Source organism: Bos indicus, chromosome 7 (genome assembly GCF_029378745.1).
Source record: "Bos indicus isolate NIAB-ARS_2022 breed Sahiwal x Tharparkar chromosome 7, NIAB-ARS_B.indTharparkar_mat_pri_1.0, whole genome shotgun sequence".
Taxonomy (NCBI): Eukaryota; Metazoa; Chordata; class Mammalia; order Artiodactyla; family Bovidae; genus Bos; species Bos indicus.
The window spans coordinates 16,278,387-16,297,027 of NC_091766.1; the positions used below are offsets into that span (position 1 = coordinate 16,278,387).

An 18,641-nucleotide genomic window follows, 5' to 3' on the forward strand; every position below is an offset into this window, starting at 1 on the left:
TTAAAAAATCCATGTTGGAAACAAAAACAAACCAAAACAATGTAAAAACCATTCTTAGCTCATGGGTTGTACAAAAATAGATGGTGGGCAAAGCTCCCTGGTGGTCCAGTGATTAAGAGTCCGAGCTTCCACTGCAGAGGGTACCGGTATTCCATCCCTGGTTGGGGAACTATGCCATACATGATGCATGGTGTAGCCAAAAAGAAAAAGAAAGATGGTGGGCTAGATCTAGCCCATGGGCCATAGTTTGACAACTTCAGTTGTCCATTATTCCTTTGAAGAAATAAATCATGGTTTTATTTTCTATTGTGATAGGCATTTGGGAATGAACATGGCATGTAGTTCTTTTTTTTAAAGATTTATTTGTCTATTGGCTGGGCTGGGTCTTCATTGCTGCACTAGGACTTTCTCTAGTTGCAGTGAGGTGGGAGTTACTTTCTAGTTTCAGTGCTTGGGCTTCTCATTAGAGTGGCTTCTCGTTGCGGAGCACAGGCTCTAAGTTCGAGGGCTCAGTATTTGCAGAATGTGAGTTCTGGGGTTGTGGCACACGGGCAGAGTTGCTTTGAGGCATGTGGGATCTTCCAGGACCAGCGATCGATCTGGTGTCTCCTGCATTGCAAGGCAGATCCTTAACGATTGGACCACCAGGGAAGCCCAGCATGCAGTTCTTACACAAGGACATGGCTCTGGTCACGTGTGTGTGCCCTCCCACCGCTCCACATAAGCTGGTTTCTCTCTCTGCTCTTCTGACTATGGTTATTCCACCAGGTACTATCTTCCGGACCAGCCCCCAGCCTAGATGAGGGCAGGGAAGGCTCTGGAAGGCGGAGTCTGTGGCATTACTAGGTCCCTGGACTCTACCCCGGGGGCTTCCTCTTAGCCCCGGATGTGGAAAGGGAGGCCCAGGATGCCAAGGGTCTTAGCCAAGACAGGAAGCTGTACAGCCGGCAGCCTTAAAGAGGGAGCGGAGGCAGGGGCGCAGAATTAGTGTTCAAAATTTGGCCTGCTGAGTCCACAGAGAGGGTAAGTGACAGCTGCTCCTGCCTGTAGGGGCAAAGCTGGGTCTCCAGCCCCATCCTCAGTTGGGACCCACAGCTCCCAATTCCACATGCTCTGTGGGTCTGAGCTTCCCCAGGATGGGGAGGGGTAGACCCAGCTGGGGGTTTCTTGGGTTTTTTTCTTGCAGCACCTGCAGGATGAAGGCTCTCTCCTTCCTCTTCATCCCAGTCCTGGGGCTGCTGGTGTGTGGCCAGTCGCTGTGCCCCATAGATAAAGCCATCAGTGAGAAGATCCAGGAGGTCACCACCTCCCTAGGTGAGAACCCTCCCATCCAACCTCAGCCAGGCCCTCAGGGGCCTCTCTGATTCCTGACATGGAGCGAACATCAGGCCAGCCCCAACCCCAACCAAATCTCAACCCCAAACCCAACCCAACGCCAATCTCCACTGGTTTCCACCTCTAACTACAGCTCAAAACCCTCCTCCCTCAAAAACGCCCACTCAGGACAGAATCCTTGGAGGTGGGGAGTTCCCCACCTACTGGGCCTTCCCCAGGGGCGTTTTCTTGACCCTCTGCCCATCTCCAAACCACCAGGGCCTAGGCAGCATGAGAAGGGGGTTGGGGCAGCTTGGTCTCACAGTTACTTTGCATCACCCCTTCCCGCAGTTCCTGGGGCAGTAAGGATCACTGGCCTGGACTGCCGGAGTGTCACCTCTAGAGGGTCCCTGGTCACCTGCCCTTCAGGTAGGTACAGAACTCCGTTGTCCAGTCTCCTGGCTCTATTCTCAGCACCCCATATCCCCCTCCACTGTGTTTAGGTTCCATTTCTCTAGAACCACGGAGCCCCAGCCTCTAATTCCTTAATATCCTGGTCTGCACTCCCGGCCTTGTCCCTTCCCCCAACTCCCAGGCCCCATTTCCTCAGGAACACTGGTGTCCAGGCCCCCAGCATCCCTGCCACCCACGCTGCCAGCCCCCTGGAAGCGCAAACTCAAAGCTTCTGGTTCGGGGTCCAAGCTCTCTCCTCCTTGCTCCCCCTCGCAGGCTTCGCCGTCACTGGCTGCACGTGTGGCTCCGCCTGTGGCTCGTGGGACGTACGTGCTGAGACCACGTGCCACTGCCAGTGCGCTGGCATGGACTGGACTGGAGCTCGCTGCTGCCGCCTGCATATCCAGTAGCCTAAGACTGCGCTTGCGCGGTGCAGGCCTGGGGGGCGTGGCCAGGCATTTGGGGGCGGGTCATATCTCTGAGGGGCCGGGCCAGGCCCCGGCTGGAAATAAACCTCTTTGAGATGATGGGGAGGGCCCGGGCCCTGAGCTGTGTCTTCTGTGGGGTGTGGGTGACTGAGCTGGCGTCTCCAAAAAGAGCAAGGTGCATCAGCACCGGAGAGGGTGGGGGAGCAACCGCAACTTTTCTTCTCCCCATTCCGCCCTCCTCCCTTGTTGTCCGCAACTTCTATTTTTGAAAATGGGGCCCTAACTTCCTTTAATGACATCCACACTCAAGGCTCATGGTCTTCGTCAAAGGAGAAGACAGTGTTAGACTATTTTTGTGGGGGGCCTCTCTGCACGGCATGTGGGATCTTAGTTCCCTGACTGACCAGTTATGGAACCCGTGCCTTTTGCAGTGGAAGCTGGGGAGTCTTAACCACTGGACTGTCAGGGAAGTCCCGTAGTGTTACCTTTGAGGCCACCTTGACGGCCACACGAGGGTCCTAGGCCTCCTGGGAAGTTGCTGGGTTATTCTCCCCCCACAATGATGCCTCTTTGGGGATCTGGGTCTGGACAGGACAGGAACCACCCCACCCCCACCAACCCCTACCCCACATATGCTCCAGAGCCTCAAGTCATGAGCAGCCTCAGGGTCAGGGTGCATCCCTATTCATCGCTGTACCCAGAGACCTGAGCTCCATCCCTCACTCCCCACCTGCAACAGGGACATTCGTTCCTATTCCTCATGAACATTCAAATGTGACAACACTGGTAGGGGACTTGTTGGCTCTTTGGTATATCCTGCTTAGAAGAGAGAATGGCACATTGAAGGTGTTCAGGAAATGTCCATTGAATAAATAACCAGACACACAGGTGAATACACCACCTAGGTACACATGCTACACCTATATACACAGTGACACATGCCTTGTGCACACAAAATACACAACCCAGTTACCACGGTCACACAAGGATGCCACGCCCTATAGACACACACATGCCAACTGTGGGGAGGGAACTAGGGACACAGGAACTCTTGTGTGCCTTCGATGGACTCTCGTGCTTTCAACATCAAGTCCCCATCCCAGCCTGGATGATGTTGGTCTCAGTCTGGAGTCAATGCCCCAGAAGAGAAATACTCAGCACCACTGGGGGCACAAATCCAGGTGATTCAAGGTCCAGTTTCCTGAGAACCCTAACCCAGGAGTCTTAAAATCCAGTCCCTGAGAGATGCAGACAGAGACTTCAGAACACTTGGTGCCCAGGTTTAAGAGGGACCCCAGACTTAAATAGCACAGTCCCCAGCAGCACACTCCAGAGGCTGAAGAATGCGTGACAGGGTGGGTTTCTGGTTTTCAGGATGATTTAGACTTTTCCCACTGACAACCACCCCCCATGGTGGTACACCACCCCACCCCCACTGGTTGCAATGATCGAGAACTGAGATCACGAACACTCCTGGTGCCCATGGAATCCACTACATGCCAATCCAGGGATTCCCCTCCTAGGTCCTCCCCCTTAAAACACTTTGGCCTTGGGTTGGAGTGGGATCACAGAGTCAGAAATGTGTTAAGGACCAGAGAGGGCAAGCATAGTTCCTTGCCCATCCTGCCCCTCACTGTCCCCAGACTCTCATGTGAATGCCTCTGTCTTTAAGACCTACAATTGTCCCCTTGTATCTGGACCCCAAGAAGGGCCTCTTTTGAGCTCTCAGTTCCAACACAGTCTTCCTCCTGTCCCAGAGTGTAGACTTCAAAAGTCTCTTTCCTCATTTGCTAACTGCCCAGCCCCCTGTGAGAGTTGAACTTTGGTGCTGGAGAATATTCTTGAGAGTCCCTTGGACAGCAAGGATCTCAAACCAATCAATCCTAAAGGAAATCAACCCTGAATATTCATTGGAAGGACTGATGCTGAAGCTGAAGCTCCAATCCTTTGGCCTCCTGATGTGAAGAACTAACTCATTAGAAAAGACCCTGATGCCAGGAAAGATTGAGGGCAGGAGGAGAAGGGGGCGAAAGAGGATGAGATTGTTGGATGGCATCATGGACTCAATGGATATGAGTTTAAGCAAACTCCCGGAGATAGGGAAGGACAGGGAAGCCTGGCATGCTGCAGTCCCTGGGGTTGCAGAGTCGGCCACGACTGAGTGACTGAACAACAGCCCCCTATAGTAGCCAAGATTGTTGGTTGCCAGCCCCCCAGACCCCACCTCAATCTGCTGCTACTGCTAAGTCACTTCAGTTGTGTCTGACTCTGTGTGACCCCATAGATGGCAGCCCACCAGGCTCCCCCGTCCCTGGGATTCTCCAGGCAAGAACACTGGAGTGGGTTGCCATTTCCTTCTCCAGTGCATGAAAGTGAAAAGTGAAAGTGAAGTCGCTCAGTCATGTCCGACTCCTAGGGACCCCATGGACTACAGCCCACCAGGCTCCTCTGTCTATGGGATTTGCCAGGCAAGAGTACTGGGGTGGGTTGCCATTGCCTTCTCCCATATTTATTATATCATATCATAATATATATTTATGATATATAAATATATATTTATATACCATAAATATATTATACATTATACATTTATTAATAGTTTAAAATCTCTTCAGTTTTTCTGTAAGAAAAACTTTTCGTAAGAGGAGGTTAATGTTTAGTAATTAATGTTTTAAAATCTTATTTTATTTAGAAATGACCTAGCTATTTAACAAACTTTTATTATTTAGTTTAGTACAACTCTAGAAGTTTAAGTTATTCCAATCCTAAGAGATTATTTTAGATTATAATAACAGATTATAATAATATTCTATTAAAATATAATTATTTTTAATAGAGTTCATCTAAAAGTTTTTATCATATATATATATATATATATATATATATATATATATATATATATATATATCTCGAGCTAAAATGAAAGGACATTTTCTGGATTACCTAAATGAGAGGCTCGGGTTCAGAACAACAGACTCAGGAATGACTGAATCCAGGGTTTCAGACAATGTCTCCGGGACTCGACTCCTTGTCATGTCTGCTTTCCTTACTGTTGACCTCACTTTTAGGCAAGTTCTTCCCTGCCGAGGCTCCAGGCTTATATCCCGGCAGTCTGACAGAAGTGGGAAAGAGAGAATGCCCCTTCACCTGGTTAACCCAACAAAAGCCCCAGGCCTGGGTTTCATTGGTTGAGTCTGGCTCCTTTGCCCACCCGCTCTGCGCCACATTTGGTCTTTGATTGGCTGGACCTAGATCATTATTTAAAGAAAATTCAGACTGTTGCCCCATGAAAGCATCGGGTCAGCCAACCCCATGGAGTCCTCTTAGGCCACCATGACACCGTTGCTTGTGGGTCTTCAGTTCTGGGGCTACCTTTTTCTCCAAGTCCAGAGGGCTGTACCCTGGTTTTGGCCTCATTTTAGTCAGGGAAATGTGCAATGCTGCAGACCCGCCCCCTATGCCTGTCCATCAGAGCAGAGTCAGTTCCCCATTGGTCCATCTTTTTTCAGCTATTGTATCATCAGTGGAGGTGAGGCCACGTCTCTCAACGACTGACTTCTTTGTAAGAGGAGATAGAAGAGCTGGCATCTAATTATTGTTAAACTGATCTTCCTTGAGCAGACAAGACCGGCAGTAATTTATTTGTTTATTTATACTGCACTGTGTGGCATGTGGGATTTTAGTTCACCAACTAGGGATCTACTACAGCCCCTGCAGTGGAAGGTCAGAGTCTTAATCACTTGACTGTGAGGAAGTCCCAAGATTGGTAATACTTCAGGAAAGAGAACATTGTCCTCACCAGCCAGTTCTTGGGGGTAATTCCAAACTTGCATGCATGCTAAGTCACTTCAATTGTGTCCTACTCTTTGTGACCCTGTGGACTGTAGCCTGCCACGCTCCTCTGTCCATGGGATTCTCCAGGCAAGAGTACTGAAATGGGTTGCCATGCCCTTCTCCAGGGGATCTTCCTGACCCAGGGGTTGAACACGTGTGTCTTACATCTCCTATGTTAGCAAGCAGGTTCTTTACCACAAGCGCCACCTGGGAAGCCCAAAGTTACTTAAAATTTAATCACATATTTTAAACCTAAAACATACTCACTTCTCACACATAGAAAGTTTTAATCTAATTTTTTCCAAAGGGAGTGTAACAGAGTGGGACCCTATGGGCCTTCCCAGGACAGACGCCACCTCCCCCCATGTCCTCTGCTTGTCTCTTGTCTACAGAAAAATTTTATCCAAGAATAAATTTAATCAAAGAAAATTTAAAAGTGCAGAAACAAAGAAAAATGATCAAACAGAATAAAATAATAATAAACCATTAAACTAAGTCAAGGACATTTAGTCCCTCCTCAAGGGCTATAGATGCTTGGAGCTGTTTCGCGGATACCAAACCCCCCAGGTTGGGGGAACTAACTACATGATGACCAGACTGTAGCCATGACATAAGCTGCCACATCTTACACAATTTCAAGAACTGGCCTCAAGGAAATGGGAACAATCCAACCCTGGAACTGAAGATTAAGTGCACTTAAAACAATCAAGATGACACTGATCAGACCACTGCATAAGCAACTTCAGGATGATTGTCAGAGCTGAGGTACTGTTTCTGTACACAGCCCCCTCCCTCCACCTATACACTCCTAAAATTCCCCTTAAAGCTCTTGCCCCCTGATCAACAGCTGGGAGATGACTTTTGGACATGCCATATGTACACATGAGCAGACGTGCAACTGGAAGTATTCAGGTATCTACACACACACACACACACACACACACACACACAATGGAATATTACTCAGCCATCAAAAAGGATAAAGTTCTGCCATTTGCAGCAACATGGATGGACTCAGAGGGTATTATGCTTAGTGTGGGATTCCCAGGTGGCTCAGTGGGTAAAGTATCCACCCACAGTGCAGGAGACATGGGTTTGATCCCTGGATCAGGAAGATCCCCTGGAAGAAGGCATGGCAACCCTCTCCAGTATTCTTGCCTGGAGAATCCCGTGGATAGAGGAGCTTGGTGTGCTACAATCCATAGGGACACAAAGAATAGGACATGGCTGAAGCACCTGAGCAGGTACACAGGCACATGCTTAGTGAAGTAACTCAGATAGAGATACAAATAGTTGTATGTCATGTTAGTGTATGTTATCACTTGTGTGTGGAATCTAAAAACAATTTTTAAAGGAATGTACGTAACCAAATGGATACAGATTCACGGACAGGACAAACTAGTGGTTACCGGTGGAGAGAGGTGAGAGAAGAAGGGCAATATAAGGGCAAGAGATTAAGAGATACAAACTAATATGTATATAGTAGATTAGCAACAAGGATATATTTTACAGTACACGGAAATATATCCATTATTTTGTAATAACTTTAAATGGAGTATAATCTACAAAAAATATTGAACCACTATGCTATACACCTGGAGCTAACATAATATTATAAGTCAACTACATTTCAATTTTTAAGAACCCTGCTGGGGACTTCCCTGGTGGTCCAATGGTTAAGACTCTGTGCTCCCAATGCAGGGAGCATGGGTTTTTATCCCCGGTCAGGAACTAAGATCTAGGTCAGTGCAGCCAAAAAAAAAAAAAGGAGGAAAAAATATCTGCCAAAAACCCACATGTGTTTCACATCATATTTACTTCTAACAGAAGGCAAGTGCTCTAGACTGAAAGAGAAAATTCCTTGTATACTTAGCCTCATTTTAATCCCCAGTTTTCAAGGTCAGATAGACACAAGGAAAGCTTTAAAGATACCTAGACAGAGTGGAGACAGTGTGCACACATGAATATATATAAGCATGCAAATGACCACGCCATATGTACACACGTACAGATGTGCAATTGGGGGTATTCAGAAGTGTGAGTGTGCAAGTGTGTGTGTGGGTCTGGGTAGGTGAGCTGATGTGTGGATGAGTGTGAATGTGTTTCTGAGTGTTCCTTTGCCGGGGGTCTCCAGGTGGAAGGGGAACTGCTTCTGGGTTAGGTCAAGGTGACATCTGGCCTCAGTCCCAGATGTGGGAGTGGACTTCCAGTGGTTAGCCCTATTGCCTCATATCCATTCTTCTCCAAAGGGCCTTGGAGAAGTAGAACTTCTCTGGGTGGAGCTAAGGGGGGGGACTAGGGCAGAGGGAAGGTAGGTGTGGGGACCTAGGGATCTTGCCCCCAAAGGTGGGGTGCCATAGTATCTCCCATGAGAGCAAGAGATGGGAGGACGAGGTTCATCCAGGTGGACACACATACACACACACGGAGAGCTTCCTGTAAAGTTCCTGACTATCCTATTTTCAAAATTATTTTTATTGAATATAATTGACCCATGACTTTGTGTAAGTTTACAGTGTACGATATGTTGACTTGATACATTTTTCGATTGCAATATGACGATCCCCATGGAACTCAGGTCTCCTGCATTGCAGGCAGAATCTTTGTCATCTGATCTACCAACAGGGCGTTAGTTAACACCTCTACCACAAATTGCTGACCATCTTGTTTCTGGGTCTGTGTGAATCTCTTCTTGTCCCTCCTGAGATCTCTGGTCTCCTAAGACTCTTTTTTTTTTTTTTTAAGCTGTGACTGTTCTTTTTTTAAAACAAGATCTTCTTTTTAAAACATGTTCTTTTTGGCTGCACTGGGTCTTTGTTGCTGTGCATGTTCTCTGATTGGTGAGTGGCGGCTGCTCTCCAGTTGCGGTGGGAGAGCTTCTCATAGCGGCCGCTTCTCTTGTGGGCTCCAGTAGTTGTGGCTCCTGGGCTCTAGAGCACAGGCTCAATAGTTGTGGTGCAGGGGCTTAACTGCCAGATCTTCCCGGATCAGGGATCCAACCTGTGTCTCCTGCATTGGCAGGTGGATGCCTAAGACTCCTGTTGAGCCGGGGTTGGGGTGAGGATGCCCCAAGGGTGGGGGGTTCCTGGATCCCTGAAAGCAGGAAGCCTACATTTTCCTTCCTCTCCTCTACCTCAACGCAGAGATTTCCTCATCTCCCCAGACACTTTCCTGTGGGTGGGGCTGTATGAAGACAAATTTGCTGCCGGGGACCATAGAGACTGAGGAAATATACATAAACCAGGTCAAGATGCAGCCGGTAGCCTTCAAAGACAAGAGACGGGGATCCTCAGGCAATAAAGAAGGTTAGGCATCTCGGGCGAGAGGGGAGAGGTTGGGATGGGAGGAGTGAGGAGCTGAAAGTGAAGGTTGGAGGGCTCCTCCCTCCCCCCAAAAAATGTGTGTGTGTGTAACCCAAAGGCTCACACTCACTAAGATGAAGATCAGAGTTCCCTACTCCTTATCTTTGCCCCGAGAAATCTGTTGTGTGGAGGATTCAGTAAACCAAGATGTCTGAGCTCCCTCTCCCATACTCACCCCTGCCCCAGATCTCCGGGCAGGTTTCCTCAAGCCTCTAAATGACTTGCCCACAGCTGCAGATGACCCTAACTATGAGAACATCACTTTTACCTTCAAAAACCAGAACCGGCCAAAAGGCAGTCATTCACCACCCAAGAATAAGGGTAAGCAGCCGCCCCCTGCCCCCCAACCCCTATCACACAGCCCTGGGAGAGATCTGAGGGAGGGCACTGCAGGGACAAAGGACAGTGTGTGAAGGTCAGGGTCAATGGTGTGGGGGTGTGTTGGTGTCGAGGCTTTGTGTGATAGTGGTGGGGGGGTAGCTGTGTAGGTGATGATGAAGAGGATGATGTGACTGTGTTGGTGGAGGTGTTGGTGAAGGTCTGGGTGTCAGTGATGCTGGTGGATTGGGACGGGATCATCTAGACAGAGCTGATGAAAGTATTGATGAGGTCCTGATGACCTGTTGACAGGGACAGTGCTGGCAAGGACAAGTATTGATGCTGGTGATGGGATCATAAGAGGGCATCATGGGGACAGTGCTAGGGACAACTGCTAGTGCTGCCGGCTGGGGTGCATGCTAGTGGCAGGGTGTTCGATGGCACAGCTGCTGATGGTATTGAGAACAGTAGGTACAGGTGAAGAGCTGTCTGTGGTGGTAGAGTCAGTGCCGATGGGCTGAGCAGCGGTGTTGGGCCCTGGAGATGAGCTGTCCTACCTCTCTCCCAGTGCCGGCCGAGCCCAGGCCACCCTTGGACACTGCCCAGGGACACCACTGGTTGCCTAAAGCCATGATGAGTCTGAACACCTTCTTGACTCTGTCCTGCATGGTCCTCTTAGCTGTGGTCCTGGTGAAGAGTGAGTGGGGTGTTTCTTTCAGTTGGTGGAGGAAGGGGCTGGGGGCAGTGTGGAGGGGTCCCCAGAAGCTGGGGAGGGCCAGTGCTGCTCCCGACTGCAGGACTCGGGTGATTCTAACGTTTTTCTAAGGTTTTCTTGCCCCCTGCCCCACACATCCTGAACAGATTCCGAGATGTCCAGGGAGCTGGTGGTCTTGAAAGAGGAGCTCTGGAACGGTGAGGGGAAGAGTTGGGTCGGGGTTGGGGGAGTAGGGGGAGCGAAGGTGACTCTGACAACTCCAATCCACACCCTTAGTCTCCACTTCGGTGCAAGAGTACCAGGAAGAGCAGAAGACTCAGTGGGGCAACGTGAAACAGAGTGTCATGGCAGCCAAGAAAAGCATTGACACAGTCATGACGAGAATCCAGGAAGGGAACCCGAAACGGACGCAGCTGGCCACAGGTGCCCTGGCAGACCTCCCTGGGGCAAATATACCTCCGTGCCCAGTACTGGGTTGGGTGCTGGGGAATCTGGGGAGGGGACAGCAGGGGTCCTGCCCTCCCTGAGCACAAGGTTTGGAGGGGTGATGGATGTCACCCCCCCACAAACACACCCCGAGTCACTCAGGGAGTATGTATATGCTGCTGGGAACTCCAAGTACTTTGGGATTGTGTGGCATCTTTTTCGGGTTGGGGGTCGGGCAGGGAAAAGGCTTCCAATAAAGCTAAGAGTGTCCCATCTCAGCTTTTTCCTGTCTCTCCACCACTCCAGTCCCAAATATAGATGAAGTCAAGAAAACATTACAGGAAATCCTCAGTACACTGAAGACGTCAAAACCAAGTAAGCTGGGGCCAGGGGCAGCAAATGAGGGGGGTCCCCCGAATTTGGCTCCAGGTTCTTTTCCAAGAATGGGATCTGTCTGATCTCTGGTCTCCATCCTTCACCCCCGCCCCTACTCTGCAGGTCCCACACCTCAGTGAGTGAGAAAATCTCACAGCCCTGGCTGCACCGTGGAGGAAAGACAGCACTTCTTCCATGAAGAAGGAACATGGGGACCCACGCTGGTCTGAAGCTGCCCTTCATCCCACATGTAGAAAATCACATGTCTTGAGAATGAGTGTTGTGGAATTGCATGTGTGCATGTGCGTGCGTGTGTCAGCGTAAGCTCTTCAAGGAGGGTGGGTATTTCAATGTGTCGCACAGGAAGGTGTTATAGGTGAATGTTGATGGTGAGTGTGGTGTGCTTCCGGGTCACTGTTCACAGGCACACACGTGTGGGCTGTGGCATGGCGTGAGTGTAATTCGTGTCACTGTGTGCGGCTGTGGGGACCACAAAGGCATGTCACTCTAGGTGTGGGTGTCGGTGGCACGTGTCGCAGGCACCCATTTCACCGTCAGCGTAAACACACGCATGTGTCCTGCTGAATGTTGTGTGATGCAGGTGTGAGGGGGTGGGGTGCATGGGAAGGTATCACTGTAATTGTGGATGAGTGTCCTGTCACGCTATGCCGGCGTGAACAGGTGCGTGTCAACACGAGTGTGCCTGATTGCACCGCCGAGGGTTCAGAGCAGTCCCTGCATGTGTCCATTTGTTTCTGCACTCACGTTTTGTGATTCACCATGATAAAGCCCAAAGGGAGACCACATGGCTTTCCCGTCTGTTTGGTGCGGCTGGGGGGGCTTTGGGACCTGGTGGGGGAGGGTGCATAAGTGTGCAGACTTGGAGAATGGGAAAGGTCATGTGGGGAACACGTGGGCCTGATGCCAGGAGCCCTGGGGGCAGGAGGGGGTGTGAGAACCAATGCACCCAGTGGATCCCTGTGTGTCCATGAACCTGTACCCAGGGGTGACTGAATCCCTGTGCCCCTAAATGTTTGTGGACTGAGAGGTGCAATGCTCTTGGACCAAAACAGAAATGAAGGTTTTCTTCTGATAATAAGGAAAATATAGGGAAAAATGAACAGACTAGAAAAGTAGCATAAACGGGCCTGAAAGAGTTAATTAATCCTAGTTTTATTTTAAATGTTACTAATCTGTAGTGTCTGTAACTCTGTCCTTCACAAGGCTAACCTCTAACACTCTCTGAATCTGTGAATTACACCCAGCACCTAACACTCTGTGAATTACATCCTGTTCCTGTTGTTTTACACTCCCGTGTAGCAAATCACCGCTTGCAGCATTCTGCATTTCAGAAAGCAGGTCGCGGGTCAATAACCCGGAGAGCAATGGACCCAATTATTGGGTTGCCTGACACTGTGTACTTAGTCGCTCAGTCATGTCCGACTCTTTGCGACCCCATGGACCGTAGCCCTCTAGGCTCCTCTGTCCATGAGGATTCTCCAGGCAAGAATACTGGAGTGGGTTAACGTGCCCTCCTCCAGGGGAACCTTCCCAACCCAGAGATTGAACCCAGGTCTCCCGCATTGCAGGCGGATTCTTTACCTTCTGAGCCACCTGACACTAGCTCTGACTGTTTTGAAATAATGCAGGAAGAAGAAAAACGCAAGACCTTCACCATTTTGATCCTTGCCACCAACCCGCACCCCTGGACTTGAAGCCCCACCTATTAGAGTTCTCCTGATTCCCCAGGGCGGGGGATGGTGTTGGAGGCTGGGGAATGGTCTTGAGGCTCCAGGCAGCTGCGTTCCCTCTTTGCCGGGCAAAAAAATAAAACTCCTCTTTCTTTTCTCCTCCAAACGTAGTCTTCGTGCTTCTGTTAGACATCGGTGCACAGAGAATCAAGATATTGACATTAATGTCTCCCTAAGTGTGCATGGCCTCACGGATATATGAGCCCCTGAGTACGGTACTGTGCTCCGGTATGTTATCTGTCCATAAAGCATGTATTCAGGAGCGCACGTCCCCTCAGAGAACTTGTGCCCATGGGCATGCACATGGACATGTTTGTCCGGAAGGTGAGCGTATGTGTGACCCAAGATGAGCAGACGCACATGTGCCTGACACAGAGACCCATGTTTACCATCAGACGTGCACTCTGAGCAGGGGATGACCCATGCCCCTGTCCCCTTGATTGTGGGCCAACCAAGGCCAGCGAGGCCCCTGCCCGTGTACCTGCGCCCTTAAGTCGGGTTCCACGGACACATGCGCCCCCCTGTGGCCGCTCTCCGGAATCGCCTCGCGCGCCCTGCCCACACGCCCGTCGCTGCGCCTGCGCACGCCCCCCTTTTACGACGCCGTAAAGCAGCTCGGCCAAATCGGCGGCCGCAGGTTCGGGTGAGACCCCGCCCGCCGCGACCCCTCCCCGGCCCGGGCCGAGTCCATTTCCCGAACCCCTGCCCGCGGGTCTTTGGGTCCTGGGCCAAGGTCTCGGTGTTCGCAATCCCCGGTCATCCCCCACCTCGTCCCATCCGCCGGGGGTGGGGGCGCGAGGAGGGTGGGCTCCTCCCCGGTTCCGTTGTCTGGTCCACACCCGCGCCGAGGTCACGGGATCCCGGTCGTTCCGTGGCTTAGCTTACCAACCCCGCATGTCGCGCGCTGGGCCCTCTCCATGTAGGCGGCTGCGCAGCGGGGCAGGGACGTCCTGGAGTTCCTAAAATTCCCTCCGGTCCGCTTTTCATCCTCCACATTGACCCTAGCTGGGGCCCTGTCTCAGCCTCCCCAGACCCTTCCGGCCTCTGGTCCCGTCCCTGCGTAGTGGGGGGTCGGGGCTCTCAGCTCCTCTCCTGACGGTGGGTGGGTGTGTGTGTGTGTGTTACTCCGAGCCCTTGACATCCCCCATCCGCGGCCATTCTCGTCGCAGATCCAGTGTGTTTATCTCAGCATCCCCTAGGGATTTTCTCCCCACAGCCCCACTTCCGGGTCTTTCCCGCCACTGATGGCTTCTCGCTCTGGAGTGGGAGGATCACGGCGCCCCCTCCTGGCTCCGCTAACACCCCGGGTCCGATAGTCCGCCCCCTCCGTCTTGCTTCCCACAGTGCAGCTAGTTTTCTGGAAAGCACGAGGGTGGGGAGGTGGGGCTCTCAGCGCCTTCTCTGGCTGCCCCTCCCGTCTTTTTACCAAGGCGGGTCCACTCCAAGAGGCATGCTTCGTGCCTGACAAATTCGGTGTGCCCGAGGCTGCGGGTTTAGAAGGGTTGCCAGCATCCTCTCCTGGCTCGCTCCATGTGCCTTCCTTGTTCCCCAAGGCCCCAGACCCTCCTGGCCCTGAGTCTCGCCACATCCCCTTTCTTCTCTCTTCTGACTTCACCCTGGGAAGTCAGCGCTGTTGCTGCTGGAGCGTGTCCTCTCACGGCCCCTCACCCTCGTCCCCTCCCCATGCACACATCTCATTACTGGCACCGGCTTGAAGGGTTCAGGGCGATGCTTTTAATGCACAAAGATCACCTGGAACTCGGGTTGGGGTGGTTTCGAGTGCCTCCTTCCGTGTGTCTCTCCTCCCACCTCCCCTCTCTATCAGAGAATGGAAGTGTTACTTGCTCAGTCGTGTCGTGACTCTGCGACCCCATGGATGGTAGCCAGCCAGGCTCCTCTGTCCTTGGGATTCTCCAGGCAAGAATACTAGAGTGGGTTGCCATTCCTTTTTCTAGGGAATCTTCCCTCCTCAGGGATCGAGCTCAGGTCTCCCACATTGCAGGCAGAGTCTTTACCATCTGAGCCACCAGGGAAGCCCTCCACTTGCCTCCCTCCCAAGCCCTCTCCTGGACAAGGGTATAAGCCTCATAAGGGAGGTATGCTTTATACGCGGGTAGATTCTCCTTTTCTTCTCATCTCTTCCCACGTGGGAAATCAGCGATGGCATACACACGGGGGGGGGGTGGTTGGGAGGGGGTCTCCTTCCCACCTCTGACACCCACGTTTCTTCTCCCTGCAGGGCGGCGGCATGGAGGCGCGTTTCACGCGCGGGAAGTCGGCGCTGCTGGAACGCGCGCTGGCCCGGCCACGCACCGAGGTGAGCCTGAGCGCCTTTGCCCTGCTCTTCTCCGAGCTGGTTCAGCACTGCCAGAGCCGCGTCTTCTCAGTGGCGGAGTTGCAGGCGCGCCTGGCCGCGCTGGGTCGCCAGGTGGGCGCCCGTGTCCTCGATGCGCTGGTGGCTCGCGAAAAGGGTGCCCGGCGCGAAACCAAGGTGCTGGGCGCCCTGCTCTTCGTTAAGGGCGCCGTGTGGAAGGCGCTCTTCGGCAAGGAGGCCGACAAGCTGGAGCAGGCCAACGACGATGCCCGCACCTTCTACATCATCGAGCGCGAGCCGCTCATCAACACCTACATCTCCGTGCCCAAAGAGAACAGCACGCTCAACTGTGCCAGCTTCACCGCGGGCATCGTGGAGGCAGTGCTCACGCACAGCGGCTTCCCCGCCAAGGTCACGGCGCACTGGCACAAGGGCACCACGCTGATGATCAAGTTCGAGGAGGCGGTCATAGCCCGAGACCGGGCCCTGGAGGGCCGCTGATCCCCTCAAGATAAAGGATGCAGACAGCCCCCTTCCCAAGTGTGTCTTGTGTCTTGTTTGAGGGCCTCGGAGATCCCCTCAGCACCTCGACCGGGGACTTCCCTGGCAATCCAGCGGTTGGGACTCAGCACTTTCACTGCTGAGAGTGTGGTTGGGGAACTAAGGCCCTGCAAGCCACACAGGGCCCTGCCAAACAAAACAAACCCCACCATGACCCAGGGCCTTGCCTCAGACTGCTGAGGGTGGCCAGAGGCCTAATACAATGGAGAAGTGGGGTGGGGGCAGATTTGACCTAGCTTGGGGGTTGGGGGAAGTGGGGTGGGACGCCGGGGTGGGGCAGAGGGCAGAGAAACCAGGCCCAACCAAGGAGCTGCTGATTTGGCTCCAAAAGTGAAAGTCGCTCAGTCATGTCAAAGTCTTTGTAACCCCTATGGACTACACAGTCCATGGAATTCTCCAGGCCAGAATACTGGAGTGGGTAAGCTTTCCCTTCTCCAGGGGATCTTTCCAACTCAGGGATCAACCTAGGTCTCCCTCATTGCAGGCAGATTCTTTAGCAGCTGAGCCACAAGAGAAGCCCCCTGCTGGTTTGGCTGGGGTGTGGGGGGAATGCTGGTACTTTCTGGAATCACAGCTGGAGGCCATCCATCTGCAGAAGAGGTGTGGGGAGGTGGTTATTAGGGTTCGGGCAGGGGTCGGGCTGAGGGAGATTCCTTTAGACAGGGGCTGGCTTTGCCTTATGTAAAAGACCAGAGAGTGAGCAGTTGCCCCCCTACCCCCTAGCCTCTCCCGGTTACTTTGCGCCCATAGGGGTAGGCAGCAGTAGGTTGAGGAGCGGATGTAGCTGTGCATCTAGAAAACAAGCAGAAGGTAGTTGTTTGTCAACTCCCCTCCCCCCGACTGGTTTTTAGACCCTTGCTACTCCCAGTGTGGTCCTGGGCCTTGGCATCAGCATTTGAAACCAATTGGGTGTCATCTTGGGGGCTCTGAAGGACTCCGGTACCATAGTCCTTTATGTCTCAGCAAAGAACAGAATTCAGTGAGTGGGGCAGTGATAAATAAGAAATGATTGATTAGAACAAGACACTAGCTAAAGGCTTTACAAGCAGGTGGGTGAGAAATGCCACACCCTGAGAATTTAACTGAGCTGCAGTTTTATAATCAAAGGAAGAGTGCGGAGGGGGAGAAGACCTCCTTTGTCTTTCTTGGGTAGACGTCATGCTTCTATCATCAGCTCCTTCTCCAGGGTGGGCAGGGGAGCTTTCTTGTCCCCATGTGGTCAAGCTAGGGCCGCAAAGTATTGTTCTTCTTGTGTGCAGTGAGCTTGTCCCAGGAATCGGTAACTTACTGAGCTCTCTGGACAGGAGGTGGGGCTCATGTCACCATTGTTTTATTGTTTTGGGTCAGTCTCGAGCCTCTGTTACATGGTTATGTTGCTACGCAAGCCTGGTTAGTTTTGTGGTTAAGCAAATCTGCTTTCTTGAGTAACCATTAATTTACAGGGGTCTCCCATATCTTTCTACTTACAATCCCCTAGCAGGATTAGCTATCTAATGACCTGCTTTGTCTGTTTGGATGCGTGCATGCTCAGTCGCTTCAGCTGTGTCTGACTCTTTGTGACCTTATGGACCGCAGCCCTACCAGGCTCCAGAATCCTCCTGGGATTCTCCAGGCAAGAATACTGGAATGGGTTGCCATGCCCTCCTCCAGGGGATCTTCCCAGCCCAGGGATCAAACCCACCTCTCTTACATTGCAGGTGGATTCTTCACGCACTGAGCCACCTGGGAAGCCCCTTTTCTCTATCACATCTTGAGAGCCTGTCGGAAATGCAGACACTCGGGCCCACCCCAGACTAACCATCAGAGTCTGCATTTTAGCGAGGTCCCCAGGGGATTCCTGCGTGCACACTGGGGTGGCCACCCCCTCCCTCCACTCCCCAGAGTTTCCAGTTCTGCAGATCTGGGCCCCAGCTGGGGATTTGCATCTCTAACAAGTTCCCAGGAACTGCTGGTACTCCGGAGGTAGGGGGTGGTGTGTCGGGGAGGGGACCCATTTTGAGAACCCTGGCCCTAGCGACTTGCTTCTCAAGGGGAAATGGGCAGGCTCTCTGCAAAATCATCTGGGTGCTTAAAATAGCTTGCGGTTAATTTCTGAACATGTGAGCTATGCCTGGACACACCTTCCTGGTTCAAAAAGGTCGATGAGTACACTTCAGGTGAATTGCACCCTTGTGCCCACCACCCTTGGTCCCTGATCACTCCTTCCTCCCCCATCCCCCCCGCCCAAGGAAAGCCCTTCTGGACTTTTGGGGGGGAAATTTCTTCAAAATTTCACTTCCCCTCTCTCCCAGCCCCAAGACCTGAACAAGTGTGTTTTGAGAGGGAATCTCAGACACTTTTGCTTGGGTCCCCCTCACGGCGTATGAGAAGGGTTTTAAGGGCAGAGCAGGTGCAGCTTTTCCACTGACTGGAGGGGGTTACAAGACGGGGAGATGGGGGTGGGATGGGGGTGCCAGGCTTGGTCGGGGGCAGCTTCAGTCACCCCAGCAAGAGATGAGGCTCAGCACATTGCCAAGGAGGTACTGGGTGTCAACAGGAGAAACAACAACCCTGTGTAGTGCACAGATGATCAGGAAATGGCTAGTGGGGCGGGGGTGTTGGGGGGAGGGGAGGCAGCCCCCGGCAGCTGGGAGAAGGCTAGCTGGGGTGGCAGCCTGAACCAGGGGTGAGGAGGCAGTGGCGGTGCCTGGAGGATGGCGAGCCAGAGGCTCTGGGAAGCGGGATTTCAGAGGGAGCCGCAGGAATAACCTTCAGGCTGAGCAACCCGAGGTCCTCAGGGACCCTAGAGAG

General features: G+C 52.2%; 3 protein-coding genes across 7 annotated transcripts; all 3 read left to right on the top strand.

Annotated features, from left to right (window-relative positions):
- The first annotated feature begins 864 nt into the window (after positions 1-864).
- On the top strand, positions 865-2,294 carry RETN (resistin). The gene is made up of 4 exons (XM_019963594.2): positions 865-1,023; positions 1,187-1,314; positions 1,666-1,743; positions 2,044-2,294. Exons 2-4 carry the CDS (start codon positions 1,197-1,199, stop codon positions 2,175-2,177), a joined length of 330 nt encoding a protein of 109 aa, XP_019819153.2. The 5' UTR covers positions 865-1,023; positions 1,187-1,196; the 3' UTR covers positions 2,178-2,294.
- Positions 2,295-9,178: 6,884 nt separating this feature from the next.
- Positions 9,179-12,029, top strand: MCEMP1 (mast cell expressed membrane protein 1). 2 transcript variants are annotated; one of them, XM_019964252.2, is made up of 7 exons: positions 9,179-9,334; positions 9,623-9,712; positions 10,278-10,406; positions 10,571-10,621; positions 10,701-10,847; positions 11,157-11,225; positions 11,349-12,029. In XM_019964252.2, the coding sequence occupies exons 1-7, from the start codon at positions 9,217-9,219 to the stop codon at positions 11,363-11,365; spliced, it is 621 nt and encodes a 206-aa protein (XP_019819811.1). In that variant the 5' UTR covers positions 9,179-9,216; the 3' UTR covers positions 11,366-12,029. The 2 variants fall into 2 exon arrangements, with proteins under 2 accessions (XP_019819811.1, XP_070649000.1); XM_070792899.1 differs by lacking the exon at positions 10,278-10,406.
- Positions 12,030-13,495: 1,466 nt separating this feature from the next.
- TRAPPC5 (trafficking protein particle complex subunit 5) lies at positions 13,496-15,825 on the top strand. Of its 4 annotated transcripts, none has more exons than XM_019964253.2 (2): positions 13,496-13,619; positions 15,216-15,825. In XM_019964253.2, exon 2 carries the CDS (start codon positions 15,225-15,227, stop codon positions 15,789-15,791), a length of 567 nt encoding a protein of 188 aa, XP_019819812.1. In that variant the 5' UTR covers positions 13,496-13,619; positions 15,216-15,224; the 3' UTR covers positions 15,792-15,825. The 4 variants fall into 4 exon arrangements, with proteins under 4 accessions (XP_019819812.1, XP_019819814.1, XP_019819815.1 ...); XM_019964255.2 differs by having other exon boundaries at positions 13,544-13,613; XM_019964256.2 differs by lacking the exon at positions 13,496-13,619 and adding an exon at positions 13,685-13,709.
- The last annotated feature ends 2,816 nt before the right edge of the window (positions 15,826-18,641 follow it).

Excerpts from the sequence above, each read along its gene's own strand:
- RETN (XM_019963594.2), top strand. The coding sequence starts at position 1,197 with ATGAAGGCTCTCTCCTTCCTCTTCATCCCAGTCCTGGGGCTGCTGGTG. Across the intron at positions 1,315-1,665 it reads GGAGGTCACCACCTCCCTAG|TTCCTGGGGCAGTAAGGATC; the intron begins GTGAGAACCCTC and ends CCCTTCCCGCAG. Across the intron at positions 1,744-2,043 it reads CCTGGTCACCTGCCCTTCAG|GCTTCGCCGTCACTGGCTGC; the intron begins GTAGGTACAGAA and ends TCCCCCTCGCAG.
- MCEMP1 (XM_019964252.2), top strand. The coding sequence starts at position 9,217 with ATGAAGACAAATTTGCTGCCGGGGACCATAGAGACTGAGGAAATATAC. Across the intron at positions 9,335-9,622 it reads ATCCTCAGGCAATAAAGAAG|CTGCAGATGACCCTAACTAT; the intron begins GTTAGGCATCTC and ends ACTTGCCCACAG. Across the intron at positions 10,848-11,156 it reads ACGGACGCAGCTGGCCACAG|TCCCAAATATAGATGAAGTC; the intron begins GTGCCCTGGCAG and ends CCACCACTCCAG.
- TRAPPC5 (XM_019964253.2), top strand. The coding sequence starts at position 15,225 with ATGGAGGCGCGTTTCACGCGCGGGAAGTCGGCGCTGCTGGAACGCGCG.